We start from the raw sequence: 15,071 nt of genomic DNA, 5'->3' as shown, positions 1-15,071 counted from the left end.
TCCTGGTGGCTCAGCCCCCGCCTCCTGGGCGCAGCCTCCGCGCCTTTCCTCTCTTCCTCTGGGCACTCTAACTCCCATCTTTCCAGCTCTCCGAACCCCGAGGTTCCCAGCCAGGACTAGCGTTCCGGACAAGGACCTCAGGAGAGCGGAGGGCACTAAAGTGAGGTCCGAGGGGGTCTGAGACGCACGGAGACGCGGGCTGCTGAGGCAAGAGAGGTTGGAGCAGGGACCTGGGCGCGATCAGACCAGACCAGCTCTGGCTCCCTCTCTGAAGGTCCCTTTCAGTGGCTCAGATCTGCGACGCGTGGACTTACCTCCTGGTAAGTCTCGTCACCGGGGCTGAAGGTGCTGTCCACCCGCTGCAGGCGCAGGCCGAGGTGCGGGACGCTGTGCAGCCACACAACCCACCAGGGCGCGATGTACTCCACGCGCGCCGCCGGCATGGCTTGGAAAAGCTGCAGCCGGTCCGCTGCAAGTGCCACGGCCGCTACTACCGCCCAGCTCTGGACGCGATCGGGTCCCGCCCCACCTCGGCCCCGCCCCGCCTCGGCCCCGCCCCAAGTCCTGCCCAAGGCTAGGACACGCCCCGCCCTGCACAAGGCTCTTATACTAGGCCCTGGCTGATCTCTCCTACAGGACTCCTTCCTGCACACACCCACCCGCTCCAGAAATTAGACCCCAAGCGTCCACTGATCCGATGGGTAAAAAAGGTGTGAAGAGAAGTGAACGTCAGTTCCTAAACTGTGATGCCTTGCTAGCACAGCAAGATTGTGGACATTTAATGGTGTACGCCTTAGGAAGGGAAGGCAAAAAAGACCATGAGTTCAAAGGTCATCCTCAGGTTGGTAGTGAGTTGAAGGCCAACCTAGGCTATGTGAGTCCTTAAAAAAAGAAGTTCTTAAAAAAAGAGTTCTTAAAAAAAGAAGAATGAAGGAAAGGAAGGAAGGAAGGAAGGAAGGAAGGAAGGAAGGAAGGAAGGAAGAGGAAAATAAAGTGGCCAGTGGACACATAATTAGTAATTTTGGCCTAGGAGGCTGGGTTAGTCCTAAATTCATCCTTCCATTATTTTCTTTCCTAGACCACGTCTCACTACGTAGTGCTGACTGCCCTGGAGCGTAAACTAGGCTAGCCTTGTAATCAAAGGCCTCTGCCTGGGATTAAAGGTGTGTGCTACCCACACCCAGATTGTTTATTGCAGTTGGGGTTAGAACTCAGGGTCTTGGGCACATCTCGCGTCTCTGTCTTTTGGTTACAATCTGGCACACGCCTTTAATCCCAGCACTCTTTTAATCACTCGGGAGGCAGAGGTGGGCAGATCTCTGTGAGGCCAGCCTGGGCTACAAGAGCTAGTGCCAGGACAGGCTCCAAAGCTACAGTACAGAGAAACTCTGTCTCGGGAAAACAAAACAAAACAAAACAAAAACAAAAAAAGAGGCAGTTAGTGGGCAGGTAAGGGTCAGCGGGACACCTGTGAGGTGGCCAAAGGGTCAAATCTGGGTCAAGCCTGGTTGTGAACAGTGCTGGGGAGTCCCCAGAGTCCACTAGGTGCTGCTAGTGTCCTGGAAATGGCGAGGGACACATGTGCTGCTGGTGGGAGAAGTTGTGGGATCTCGATCCCTTTAGCCAATGGCTTTTGGGGATTATGAACCCTACGGCCTGGTCTTGTCTGTGGGTGGGATTGTTTAAAGGCTGAGGGAGACGGTCCCACACTGGTTGGAGCAGTGCGGGTGGCTTGTTCTTCACCCCTGGGCAGAACAAGCGGCAAAGGCAGCCTGATCAGCGGTGATGTCTACCTCAGTCTGTATCAGTGAGTGTCTACCCCTAGTTTACACCTAAATTCTTGAGGACCATTAACAGACTTGTGGCATCTTGAAACAGAACAGACGCCCTTGCTCCATCCTGCTCTGCCCAGCCATTTGGGGCCCCTCCTCACCATCGCTCCATCCTGTAGTTGCTGAATCTGGTTAAAGATTTATTATGCAGTGTTCTGCTTGCATGTGTGCCTGCAGGCCAGAAGAGGGCATCAGATCTCATTAAAGATGGCTGTGAGCCACCATGTGGTTGCTGGGAATTGCTTAACCTGAGTCATCTCTCCAGTCCCCAGTAGGGGAGGTTTTAAACCTCTTATGAGGATTCCCAGTGTTTCAGAACCCTACATTGGCATGTTTGGGGGGCGGGGATGGAGTTTGGGAATCTCTGTGAGTTCAAGGCCAGCCTGGTGTACAAGACCTAGTTCCAGAACAGGCACCAAAGCTACAGAGAAACCTTATCAAAACAAAAACAAAAACCCCAAAGATTCGTAGATCTACACCCAGAAGGGTGAGTCTGTTTCTTTCCATCTTTATCCCCCCTACCCCTACCTCGAGGGTTTCTCAGTAACAGCCATGACTGTGCTAGAACTCACTCTGTAGATCAGGCTGATCTCAAACTCACAGATCTGCCTGCCTCTTGAGTTCTGGGATTAAAGGTGTGCACACCTGGCTCCCTTTTTCTACTAAGACAGGGTCTTGTTAGGTAGCCTAGGCTGACCTTGGGCATGTGGCCATCCTGCTTGTTTCCCAGGTACTGAGATCACAAGTGTATTCTGATACATGTAAATCAGACAGAGAGAAACAGCGGGCATGGTGACCTATGCCCATAGGCCTGAGATTGCAGGAAGTGGAGGGTCACAAGCTCAGAGCAGTCCAGGCAATGTGGGAGGGCCTCAAGAGAAAACCCCTTTACCCTGTCCCAAATAAAAAAACAATGCAATAGGAAGTAGAGAAAAGGGAACGGACGGGGAGTGAGGCTGGTTGAAGCAAGTAAAAGGCAGATATGCCCTCAGCCTCTGAACCTGATACAGCCAGCCCCTTCAGTCAGAAGATCCCGAGGTGCTGCCCAGTGTCCTGCATACCTGTCTTCAGTGGCCCCAGGACAAGACCGTTCATGTACCCAGCTAGTAACTTTTGTGATTTTGAACCTGGTGCAGAGTCAGAGGAGCTGCACTGCAACAGCCAAGTTCTGAGCTTTCCCTCAGGGTTATGGCACGGCTACCGTGTGTAGCTCAGGAGACCAGAGTCCGCTGAGCATCTGGCTGCTCCCGGTATACCGAGGCAGAGGTGAGGGGAAGCCAACCACAGCAGAGCTCAGTACGCCCTACACTGACAAAACACTCGCTGGAACCTTAGCAGTGTGCCCTGCTACCTGAGGGCACAAAGACATTATTGAGTCTCTAGAGCCAGCCTGGACCACAGAAGCACCCTACGTGATTCAGGCTTGCCAGGGTAGGAGGCATGGCATGAAAAGGCGCCTTCAGTGGACCACAATGCCAGACAAATCCTGTCAGTCTCCTAGGAGCCAGGGAGTCTTTGAGAAATATGCTGGAAACAAAAAAGCCAAAGCTGTAAACTGTCCTAGAATCCGTTAACACCACGGATTCTATCCCGCCCCACCCACTCCTGGGATAAACAAAGTCATCTTCCATGAGCTCACAGCTCCCGCAACTCTCCAGCAAGCACACCACTTCCAGTTAGAACCTACTCAAGTATTCAATAACCCTCTGCTGTACCACACTTTTTAAGAGCAGAGAAAGAACCGACAACCTTAGCGCATTTAATAGGGTAGGCACTCACCGCACCTACAGCCCCTGCACTCAGGTGGAGGCAGGAGGATGGGATTCCTGCCAGCCTGGGATCTTATCTCCACCCCCCCACCAGTTATGTGGCTCATTCACATCATTGTAATAGGGTGCCACCTGGTGGTAAACCCAGTGTGGTTCAAAGACACTTTGCTGGACAGGAACAGTTAACTTTGCCCTATTTTTTAAAAAATTCTTGAAAATTGTCTACCTACTAAAAAAAAAAAGTGTCATTTTGCTTGTATGCATGTATGTGCACTGTGTACAATGCAATGCCCAGAGGCATTGGAGCCCCACTTCTTCCTGCTCCCAAGCTGTTCATGGCAGACACCCCGCCCCCCAGATTCTATCCTTACCCCCGACTTTCCCAAGTCTCACAGGGGGAACACTTCCCAGCGCACCCAGGGGTATTGCAAGGCTGAACATCCAGGGAGGACGGGCACGCTGCTCAGCCTACAGTTACTTGCCAGGAGGTAACCCACCCCACAGCGCACCTTCCAGCCCCGGGAGCATGCACCGCCTTCCGCCACAGTGACATCACTTCCCATTAAAGACTGAGGACACATATGATTTTTTAGAGTTTTTAATACTCAAACACAGAAGTCTGCTTCATTTCAGCTCCTTTACTGCCAAGCCTGGGGAAAGAAAGATGGTTGACACGTATGGTCCCTGCAGACCTAGCCCACTGCATTTCACAGGCTCCCCCCTCTGCAAACTTGGGATGATTCCTAAGTAGGGGTGTGTGAGGATTAAATCAACTATAAACTGCCTAGGGCCAAGGATGCTATTTTGGGGATCAGACGGAATCTACGAATCACAACCATGCCCCAGCACCGTTCACAGCGAAGACAAATACCCCCCACAAAGTGGCTCTCCTAATCTGGGGATGACCTGAAGCAGGGACCTGGCCACCTTCACCAACCACTCTGTATCAGGCTTACTTACCAGGGGGCAGGGACTGTTTCAGCTTCTCGGCTTTCTCCTTGTCTGTGATGACCAGGGTGTAAAGGTACCTGCTGCAGCGAACCTTGAACTTCACATTATCCTTGTTCTTCTTGATCTTGACAGCTGTCAAAGAGACCAGAATTAAGGATGAAGCCGAGGGCCTGGAGAGATGGCTCAGCAGTTCAGAGCACTGGCTACTCTTCCATAGGTCCTGAGTTAAATTTCCAACTACAAAGCATGGTGGCTTTTACCATGTGTAATGAGATGTGGTGCCCTCTTCTGCCGTGTAGGCGTGTATAATAAATAAATCTTAAAAAAAAAAAAAAAAAAAGAACTGGTAGAGAACCACACAGGTCATGTGCCTTACATTCCTGCCAGTGGTACAGAACGAATGGCCACAACTGGTCAGACAGCCCAACAAGCTCCTACCTCCTCGTTCTTTCCCTGACTTTAAACGCTGACCATACTGGAAAGCTACATTTTCCTCTGTATACTTAATGGGTCTTGGGGTTTACTCAATTAATTCATTTGCGCATGCACACGAAATCCACACTTGGCCCCCTCAACACAGCATCTCGGAACACTCTAAAATGACCTATGACAACCCTTGAAAGGGACAGTCTGTCAAGGAGGCGAAGGGGTCATCTGCTGGGATTAACACCCTTCTAGCACTCCACTTCTGGAAATCAAGTGCTCTGCACACAAGAATACTGTGGACATATAGTGGGATTAAAAGCATGCACCACCACCTGGTCAGGGCTCCTAACTCTTAATCCATCCCTCCAGTCCCAGTTTCCTGGTCCTGTACTGCACAACAATCTTGTGACTTCAGCTTAGACAAGTTCCAGTTGCACTCAAATCCAAACCATACCGGTTGTGTTTCAAAGTGAAGACATTTCCAAACGCACAGCACACATCTGCTTCCTAGATTGGGCCATTCTGGGTACTTGTCAAATCCCTGGCTCCAAGTTCCATGCAAACGTTTCAGATACTACCTACAACTCCCAGCTATAAAAGCCATGAAGTGCTTCATGCTTCAAAGACTAGCGGCACAGGATTAGCGTGCATTCTCAACTCCATCTGTTAGTAACTGCTTCGGGGACAGGGCACTTCACAGGAAGCACTGGGGCTCAGAGCCTGCTCAAGGCACTAGCTACGCTGACTTTTATACCAGGTCCAGACACCAGGACCACAGCATTCTTTGCTGTACTGCCTCTGGCAGCCCTGAAATGTGACCGAGTTTTTCAGAGAGGGTCTCATGTAGCTGGGCAGGTCCTGAATTCACTGTGTGCCTGAGGAGAACCTCAAATGCTCCTGATCCTTCTGCGACTGCCAAAAGTGCTGCGGTAGCAGGGGTGCTCGACCATGCCATTTACCCAGTGCTGGGAAATGAACCCAGGGCCCCAGGAATGCTAAGTAGATGCTTGCAGACCCTCTGGCCCCCGGCATTATCTTAAGGCCAGCCATACCATGCAGGATACAGCAATTCCACTTCTGGGTCAATACCCAAAAGAAATAGAGACGCCAGTGAGACAGTTGAGTGGATTAAGGTACCTGCCGCCAAATCCAGGGGCTTGAGTTTAGTTCCTGAGACCCACCCAGTAGGGGAACCAACTCCCGCAAATTGTCTTCTGACCTCCACCAGTGCATACATATGCAATAAAGAGAAATACAAAACAAACATAACAAATCCTCACACTTGGGAGGCTGAGAAAGGACCCCCGAGCTCTAGATCTGAGGTCAGCCTGGGCTACAAAGTGAGCACTCAGGGCCCATACAGCCTGTTTCTAAAAACAAAACCCACCAGAAATCGGGCTCAAAAACACACCTCTAAACAAGTACACTTAATTCAATTTCTTAACACGTGCAGGAACTTGAAGGGTCTGCTGAGATGTCCTCAACAGCCCAGAGGCACAACCTCAAACCTGGTCCTGTGCTCACGGAAGGAAAACAACATCATCTACGACAGAGCTGGGACACAGAAGGAAGTTTCCAGATGGAAAACACAAGCAAACACCGGCTGATTCCCGGCGGGAAACATACTTCCCACCAGTGGGAAGGACTGGTGGCCACCAGCCCACACAGCAGCAGATCAAAGGCAACGGACTGTTTGGAATAAGAGGGAACACCTAAGACCCCTGTAGCTCATTCAAAGGCTCTTCCTGCCCAACCTAACAGGATGGCCCAACAGTTCTGCTTCCATTCCCGATCTGGATCTTTTAAAGAGGTATCTGAGAGGAAAAGGAAGCCACATGGGGTTATCTCACACAGCAGAAAAATACTTTCTTCCTGTTATGCGAGATAATGCCACCCAGGATTTTTTATTAGACATATCCTCCCAAACATCCTTTAAATGGGGGCAATCCCCTCCTTGTGTATAAAAGAACAATACAAAACCAGCAGGAGCTGACAAACTGCTTACTTCAGTTACCCGTTTTTGAGACAGTGTAGCCTTGGAGGACCTTGAATTTTCCCATCCTTTTATCTCTGCCTCCCAAGAGCCTGCGCACGCGGTCTGACTTCCTGCACGTTGGACTAGCCGTCAACAACGCCCCGATCCCCGACTTTGGATCCCTCCATGTAGGCCAAGCATGGTCGTGGATGCTCAATCCCTCTGCCTCCTGAGATTGTACTGGCACGGGCCACTTTACACTGGCTCAGGCTTCCGATTCATTACCTTTCTCCTTTATTTGAAAACTGGGGGGCTGTTACACCTGGATCACGCTTCTGTTTTGGGCCAATGCCTCTTTAGGCAGCCCTGTCTAGCCTCTAACTCACAGGTATCCTCCTGCCTCTACCTCGTGAGGTCCGGCAAAGTACTTGAAGAGAGAGCGCGCTGAGATCACGTGTGTGGTTGGTCCACCGTGCAGGGCAGGCGGTGCCGACCATAAGTGTCCCCAATGCTTTCCCGGCAGAATCTGCTTTGTAGAGACGCCCAATCCCCCCGATCCCGAGCCTTCTGGAAACCCACTCACATTTGGCATCCTTCCGCCGGGCCGTGAGCAGGAAGTCCTTGATTTCCTCAATTTTCCGAGGCTGCAATACACGAGAAAAAGAGAGTGAGCTCGGGGGACACCAGCATCCTGGGGACGCTCAAGCCCGCCCGGGTCCCTCATCCCGGACTCACCATGGCGACGGGCGCTCGGCGCTGGAGACCGTACCTGTGGGGAGCAGACCTCCGCGTTAACCGGCTGCGAGCCTGCCTCCCCACCCCGCTCCGCCGCACTCCCTCCTCCTCCCTCGCACGCTCCCCGCAGACCCGAGCTCCCCAAGCCCTACCCGGCTGCGGATTACCTCGGATTTAACCCCCTTCCCCGACTACCCCAAAGACTCACAGCGGCCAGAACCGAAGGGAACGGAAAAAGAGCGAGGTTTCCGCTTCCGGGCGGTTGAGCCCGCCCAACAGAGGAAATTGAGTACAGTGTCTGCAAAGGGCCAAGATCCATTTATGCGTTCATACTTTCCATTTCATCAGCCCTGCCCTCTTGTGGTTCAGATTAGTAGTTCCGTTTCTTAAAGTAAAGGCCAGCAGGCTGCGTGCTCCACTCTTCACCTCCCTCCTCATCCTCTCTCCTTCATCCGCCGCCCCCCTTATTCCGTCTGCAGGTCACCCATCTTTCAAATTTTTTTTTTTTTTTGTGGTCGGGTGGTGGTGGCGCACGCCTTTAATTCCAGCACTCGGGAGGCAGAGACAAGCGGATCTCTGTAAATTCGAGGCCAGCCTGGTCTACAGAGCGAGTTTCAGGACAGGCTCCAAAGCTACAGAGAAACCCTGTCTCGGAGAAACCCTGTCTCAAAAATGTGTTTGTGTAGCTCTATGTGTAGCTCTGGCTGTCCTGGAACTCGTTCTGTAGACCAGGCTGGCCTCGAACCCACAGAGATCCAACTACTTCTGCCTCCCGAGGGCTGGGATTAAAGCTGTGCGCCACCACTGCCCAGTCTTTTTTTTTTTTTTTTTTTTGAACATTTTATTTTTATTTTATGTCGGATCCCTGGAACTGGAGTTAGAAACAACTGTGAACTGCTCCATGGGGGCTGGGAATAGAACCGCAGCCAGTGCCCCCAGGGCTAGTGATTGACTTTTGTTTGTTTTTGGTTTTGAAATGGGGTAACAGGGCTGGCAGAGATTAAGACATTCCGAAGAGACTTTCTCGCTTGTGTCTTTCACTTGAACAGGCAGGGCAGAACTTCTACAGTCACCGAGGTAACAGGAAGTAGCTCCCTTATTGCATATTGAGACCCTTGCTCAAGCCAAGAATTGCGCCAGCACTGGCCAGATTCTTCAACCCAGCTCCGACCACCCATCACGTCTTGAGATCTGTAAGGAAGTGGCAGCTCTGGGAAGGCTGCATTCCCTTTGCCCCCCGGGTTTCTCTCCGCTCCCTTCTCCTCCCGGCACTAACTTCCTTAGCAGACAGTTAGACCTGATTCTTATAATATAACAATAGCTTAGAGGGTAGGCTTTGGGAAACTTTGGCTATTGATTTTATTTTATCCACTTTTATTTTATTTCCAACTCTGTACAAATGTCTCCATTTTATTATGTTTGTATCCCCCCAATTTAATAATCTCACAACAGAATGTAATTGCCTTGTACTTATTACTGTGGAGTGGCCCCCTCAGAGGAGGAAGCGCGCTTGGCCAGGAGTTTTATTTGGAGCTCAGCACCTCTCTCTCTCCTCCCTCCCGCCCCCTCTTTGGATGAAGGAAATTCTGGTGGAGTTCCTGCCTCCCGGTGATACAGGGCAGAAAAACTATAATTGCACAAGAGTCTTTTTCAAGAACAGAACTGTGTTTCGGAACTGAAAACCTGTCTGGGAAGCTGGTGGGTTTTGGGTGAGATGCCTGAGGGCCAGATATAATCTGAGAATCATGGCTGCTCGGTCCTGATCCAGGGCACCCACAATTCTGTGCCCAGCTTTGCCGCCAGCCTTTCTCCTGGGCAGAGGCCTTTATGGTCTTTTCTGTCTCCCTGCTCCTCAAGAAACTGTCTTCTGAGTCAAACCGACGGTCTCTTAACTTGCTGGTTGCTTCTGGTCTGCAGGCATTTCTTTGCCATCCCTTCGGAGCCTGTCCCATCTCTACTTGGGGCAGACCTTTGGCTCTGATGTCACACCTTGCCACTTCTGTATAAGCCTTGTGGCAGTGGTGTGGGTCACCTGTTTTTTAAGACAGGCTCTCTGACCTTGAGCTCACAGAGATCTTCTGAGTCTGCCTTCTGAGTGCAGGGCGGGGGGATTAAAGGCGTGTGTTACCACCACCACCCAGCCTTTTTTGGGGGAGGGAGGACAGGATATCTTGTAGCCTAGGCTGGGCTCCCTGTGTAGCAGAGGATGACCTGCTTGAGTTTCTGAGCTTCTTGCCACAGCTTCCACAGTGCTGGCAGTACAGGTGCAAACCATTATGGCTGATGCTAATGATTGAATTCCGGACTCTTGCGTCCTGGGCGAGCGCTCTACCAACTGACGGCTAAGCGCTTCTTGTATTTGTGCAGAGTTTGTTGGAGGGCAAGAATGGGGTAGAACTTTCTGTAGGCAGCTCTTGAATGTGATACTCGATGTATACAGTAAGTGCTTAATGCTGACTTTGGCGGATTCTCAAGCAGGACGTGACATTTGAAAGCATTCCCTATAGGAAGGGACAGAAAGAGGGAAGGATGAGGGCATAAGAAGTAGACAGGAGCCGGGCGGTGGTGGCGCACGCCTTTAATCCCAGCAGAGACAGGCGGATGGATCTCTGTGAGTTCGAGGCCATCCTGGTCTAGAAGAGCTAGTTCCAGGACAGGAACCAAAAGCTACAGAGAAACCCTGTCTCGAAAATTAAAAAAAAAAAAAAAAAAAAAAAAGAAGTAGACAGGAAGGGACAGGTAAAAGTAGAGATTCAGGTACTCCAAGCACTGTCTAGCACACAGTAGGGACACACACTATGTTTTAAGTGACTAACTGGTGCCTCAGTTCCTGCTGGACCAATCCTATGGCGACAATGGGGGTGGGGGGGCTGCGCTTTCCACTGGCAGCCGTCCCAGAGAGGCAGATGCTGGCCCACATGAGTTTTGTGATTTAAGAAGAACGTAGATGCATAGTAACAAACACGAAGACAAATTTATTCAAGGACTGAGATCTTCTCCAGATCCCCAGGGGAAACAAATAACAAAATACACCACAGCTACTGAAGGGCAGAACTGGTGCCCAGACGGGGGACTTCTCAGGTTCCATGACAGAGCCTCAGGTGTCAGGATGTGGCATAGGACTCAGAAGGGAAAGGACTGGAGCCACTCCCTCGTGCAAGACCTGTGCCCATAGCTCCCATGCTTTTCAAACATGGGTGTGATGGGAGCCGATAATGGGGATCCTGCAGGAGAGCAGGGCTCTGGCTTGACAGCTGCCTAGAGTGGGGTCCACTTTGCTTGTCAGGGCCACTCTGTGAAGCCTGGAGGGTGGATAACAGTCCCAGGCTGGAAGCTAAGGCACCCTGGAGAACCAGAAACGCTGGTAGAAGGGCCTGGGGGGGCTTTCAGGCAGGGCTGTTGGGGGCTGGAGCTGGGCGTGAGTCAGACCTGGGGACTACTTTCTGGTCTCACACCTTTCTTGCCTTCATCTGCCTGCTGGGCTTAGATCTGGCCCTCGAAGGGCCAAAGCAGGGACCAAGAGCCTCCCCCCAAACCCCTCTCATGGAACACCTGTAGGCCCATCCATTTGGATTTTTCTTGTCAGTGTTCATAGGCACATGAGTGGGGCAGAGACCTGGCCCCCCACTCAGGTGGGCAGAGAGGTAGTTTCTTTTATAGTGTGATCTGAAGGAGCCGAGAAGATTGCCTGGCATCTGGCTGGGACAAAGTGCTTGATGGAAGGGCTCCCAGTGGGAAGGACAGAGGGAATGGTTAGCCTGCAGTCAGGAGAACCTGGGGTTCCCTGGGAATGTGTGGTCAAAGCGGAATTGATTCTCCCGATTCCCACTTGTGCTAGAGAAATCTCACGAGTCCTGGCTTCTAATCTCCAAGGCTGTGTGTGTGTGTGGTGGGGAAAGGCAAGGTCCCCAGACATCCTGGCTCCCTCTCTGGCTGTCTGGGCTGTGGGTACAGTGTCCCCTCGTCATCACAGGAGGGTGCTGAGGCTGCAACTGGAGACTGACTGGCAAGGAATCTGCCCTGTGGCTCAAAACCCAATTCTCAGGCTTATGAATTGTGGATGTGATTGGTGCAGCATTTCATACCCCGAGGAGTGCTTGCTTCACCCGGCACACTTAGTCTCCAGGAAATCCCTGGGAGGCCTGTGCCTTGGGTTGCCCGCATAGCTGGCCTTTAAGCCTGTCCTGTGGGAGCTGTCCATAAACCTCCCCGACGCTCAGGGTGGGGAGAGCTTGGGGTTCTCCATGAGTTTGGCGGCTACCTGGAAGAGTGGATGGGGATCAGAAACGAGAGGAGGATGGAGAGGAGATAGGGGCTGTGCTTTTAGAGATCTACAATGGGAAGCCTAAATGGGGTGCTGCATACACCCCTTCCCATCCCTCACAGAGTCTTCAAGACACATAGGGGGCCATGGGAAGCAGGCACGCATCAGCTGTTGAGCCAAGTGTCAGAAAAAAATGGCTAGAAAAAATATATACATTCCAGGCTGTCTTCAAACTTACTATGTAGCAGAGGGCAACCTCAAAATTCTCATCCCCTGGCCCACCTCCTGAGTACTGGGATTGCAGACAGACAACACCACACCAAGTTTATGCAGTACTGGGGATCAAACCCAGGGCTTCACACGTGCTAGGCAAGCACTTTACCAACTGAGCCACGGCTTCAGCCCGGAATTCAGCATGCCCGATGACAGTTTCCTGACCAGATCCTTGTCTCTGGGGCTGAGGGTGAGGCTGTCTGGAACGCTGGGGGATTTTCGCAGCATCCCTTGTCTGCCCAGTTGATGCTGGACCTGCACAATCCGGACGAATAAGAATGCCCATGCACACTGCTAGATGTTCCTGCAGGGCCGAATCAGGTCTCGTTGGAAGTCTCCAGGGCTAGCAGGACAAAGCCAAGGGAATATTTTTTATTTTCAAGAAGAGTCCATTCTGAATCCCCCCCCTAGGGCTGGAACCCAGAGCCTTGCACATGCTCGGCAGACACCCTGCTAATGGTTGGTGACACCCCAGTCCCTTGACCAGGTTGTTTATTTCTAAGCCCAGACCACTATTATTGTTTTTTTTTTGTATTTGAGTCAGGGTCTGGTTAAGTAGCCCTGACTCCACCTGGCACTGGCTATGTACTTCAAGCTGTTTTTCAGACTCCCAGCAATCCTCCTGCCTCAGCATCTTAGGTGCTGGGATAACCACCATGCCTGACTTCAGAACCAGGTCTTTGCACTCTGCTGCCCTTTCTTTTCTCTCTCTCTCTCTCTCTCTCTTTTTTTTTTTTTTTTGGTTTTTCGAGACAGGGTTTCTCTGTGGTTTTGGAGCCTGTCCTGGAACTAGCTCTTGTAGACCAGGCTGGTCTCGAACTCACAGAGATCCGCCTGCCTCTGCCTCCCGAGTGCTGGGATTAAAGGCGTGCGCCACCACCGGCATCTGCTGCCCTTTCTTGTGTTGACTTCTTTTTCTTTTGTTATTTTTTTAAAATGTTTTATTTATTATGTATACAATATTCTGTCTGTGTGTATGTCGGCAGGCCAGAAGAGGACACCAGACGTCATTACAGATGGTTGTGAGCCACCATGTGGTTGCCGGGAATTGAACTCAGGACCTTTGGAAGAGCAGGCAGTGCTCTAAACCACTGAGCCATCTCTCCAGCCCTGTTATTTTGTTTTGTGACAGGGTTTCTCTGTGAGATAGTCCTGGCTGTCCTGGAACTCGCTTTGTATCCCAGGCTGGCCTCGAACTCACAGAGATCTGCCTGACTCTGCCTCCGGAGTGCTGGGATTAATGGTGTGTGACACCACTGCCCAGCTTCTATATTTACATATAGCCTAGGAGGTCAAAGACTTTCTCCAGGAGATCAGAAGGTTGCTGCACTGAGTTTGGCCTCTGTCCTGGGCCTGCGTCACAGCTGTTCTTAGCCCAGTGCATGACTAGATTAACTTCCATGCGGAAGTCTGTGCCTGTATGGGACAGGTAGATGGGAGGAGGCAAAAATATGCCCCAAATTCACTGTGAAGGTGCCAGAGAGGGAACATTTTCCCAAGTCGAGTCAGGTCCTGTGTCGGTCGCCTCCCTGCTGTGCATTTAGCCTGTGTTCCCACCTCAGGAAACCCAGAGACTAGCAGTGAAGGCAGAGATGAACCACGGTCACATGGGAGAATTCTTCATACCATATGGGCCAGAAGCACCCTTCGTGGATGATTCATCCAGGCTGGGGATTTTTAGACCTGGGAGGGTCGCTTTGACCTGAGAATCCACCCAGTTCCTTCCTTCCAGAAGGCAGCATCCGCCATGCCTGAGTACGAGAGCAAAGGAGCGATCAGAATAACTTTAATCCAGGCGGGAAGAGGACACTCTGCTCCTGGAGACAGGTGGTCCGAGTTTCCACCAGAGTCTCCAGGAATCTGTGCCCATGGGTTCTTTCAAGGAGGGCTGTACATATGTGCGCTGTGCCAGGCCGTTCCAGCCACTTGTGGGTTAAGTGTTATATTGCAATATCCTTGCTTTTGAGAGGTCAGGAGACCCAAGGGACACGGGCCTCTTCAGGGCAGCAGGTGGCGCTGTGGCTGTTCGCAAGGTGAGTGAGTCCTAGGCAGGTGCTGGAGGAGGTAGGCTACAGAGTGAGCCCCCTCCTTTGCCCGGCCTTGGTGAGGCAGCAGGGACCCTGGGAAGCCCCAGGAGTCTTTTCCACCGGGGGTGCAGAGTCGGCATTGACAGATGAAGCTTCCTCAATTCCCCTGCCTCGCTGCCCAGGCTTCTTTTCCCCTTAAAACTGCATCCCCAGCATCCAATCTCCTCCTGTAAAAAGGACAGATTGGACCGGTCTCCCAGCAGCAAGGAAAGTAATATTGGGGCCGAGGAGAATCCATCTTGAGCACAAGGGACAGGTTCCCCTCCTATATATATCAACATGTGCCAGGGTGGGGGGACATTGGAGAGGAAAGAAAAAGGGCACACCATCCCTTCAGAGAGCAGGGCAGGGGCCGGCTTATCAGTGTGTATATATCTTGCATTATGCAGCGTGGGAGAGAAAATCAATAGAGCTGTCAGCAGTTAATGCATTCAGTCCTGCCACCGTCCCCACCCTGGGATGCTCCAGACGGATGCTTCAAATTAAACAACAGGGAAAGGAGAAGGGCGCAGGAGGCCAGGAGACATACACCCTGACAGGCCGGAGCAAAGCAGAGGCACAACTGAGGGGCCGGGGAAATTAAAGTCCATCAATCACAAGGTGTAGAGAGCATCCCCTGGCATGAGTGACAGGAAGACATCCAGCGTCCCATCAGTTGCAGGTTGCGGGTCCCTCTGCCTGGCAGGAGTCCCTGGGAGAGGCTGATGGCGCTGGTCAGTGGCTTGTCATCCTCTGATTGGACCCTCAGGAGGAGGGGCG

General features: G+C 51.8%; 2 protein-coding genes across 3 annotated transcripts in view; both read right to left on the bottom strand.

Annotated features, from left to right (window-relative positions):
• The window catches only part of Ttyh2 (tweety family member 2), a 44,673-nt gene extending 44,188 nt beyond the window's left edge, over nucleotides 1-485 (bottom strand). The window contains exon 1 of the mRNA XM_057774408.1: nucleotides 315-485. Within this exon, the coding sequence (XP_057630391.1) occupies nucleotides 315-443 (129 nt within the window). The 5' untranslated portion in view covers nucleotides 444-485. The remainder of the gene's footprint in view (nucleotides 1-314) is intronic.
• Nucleotides 486-4,183: 3,698 nt separating this feature from the next.
• Rpl38 (ribosomal protein L38) lies at nucleotides 4,184-7,950 on the bottom strand. Of its 2 annotated transcripts, none has more exons than XM_057774409.1 (5): nucleotides 7,897-7,950; nucleotides 7,689-7,722; nucleotides 7,537-7,597; nucleotides 4,562-4,684; nucleotides 4,184-4,251 (listed from the first exon to the last, which is right to left on the bottom strand). In XM_057774409.1, exons 2-5 carry the CDS (start codon nucleotides 7,689-7,691, stop codon nucleotides 4,226-4,228), a joined length of 213 nt encoding a protein of 70 aa, XP_057630392.1. In that variant the 5' UTR covers nucleotides 7,692-7,722; nucleotides 7,897-7,950; the 3' UTR covers nucleotides 4,184-4,225. The 2 variants fall into 2 exon arrangements, with proteins under 2 accessions (XP_057630392.1, XP_057630393.1); XM_057774410.1 differs by having other exon boundaries at nucleotides 7,856-7,904.
• Between the last annotated feature and the right edge of the window lie 7,121 nt (nucleotides 7,951-15,071).

Source organism: Chionomys nivalis, chromosome 7 (assembly GCF_950005125.1).
Source record: "Chionomys nivalis chromosome 7, mChiNiv1.1, whole genome shotgun sequence".
Lineage (NCBI taxonomy): Eukaryota > Metazoa > Chordata > Mammalia > Rodentia > Cricetidae > Chionomys > Chionomys nivalis.
This window is presented reverse-complemented; position numbering and strand designations above follow the sequence as displayed.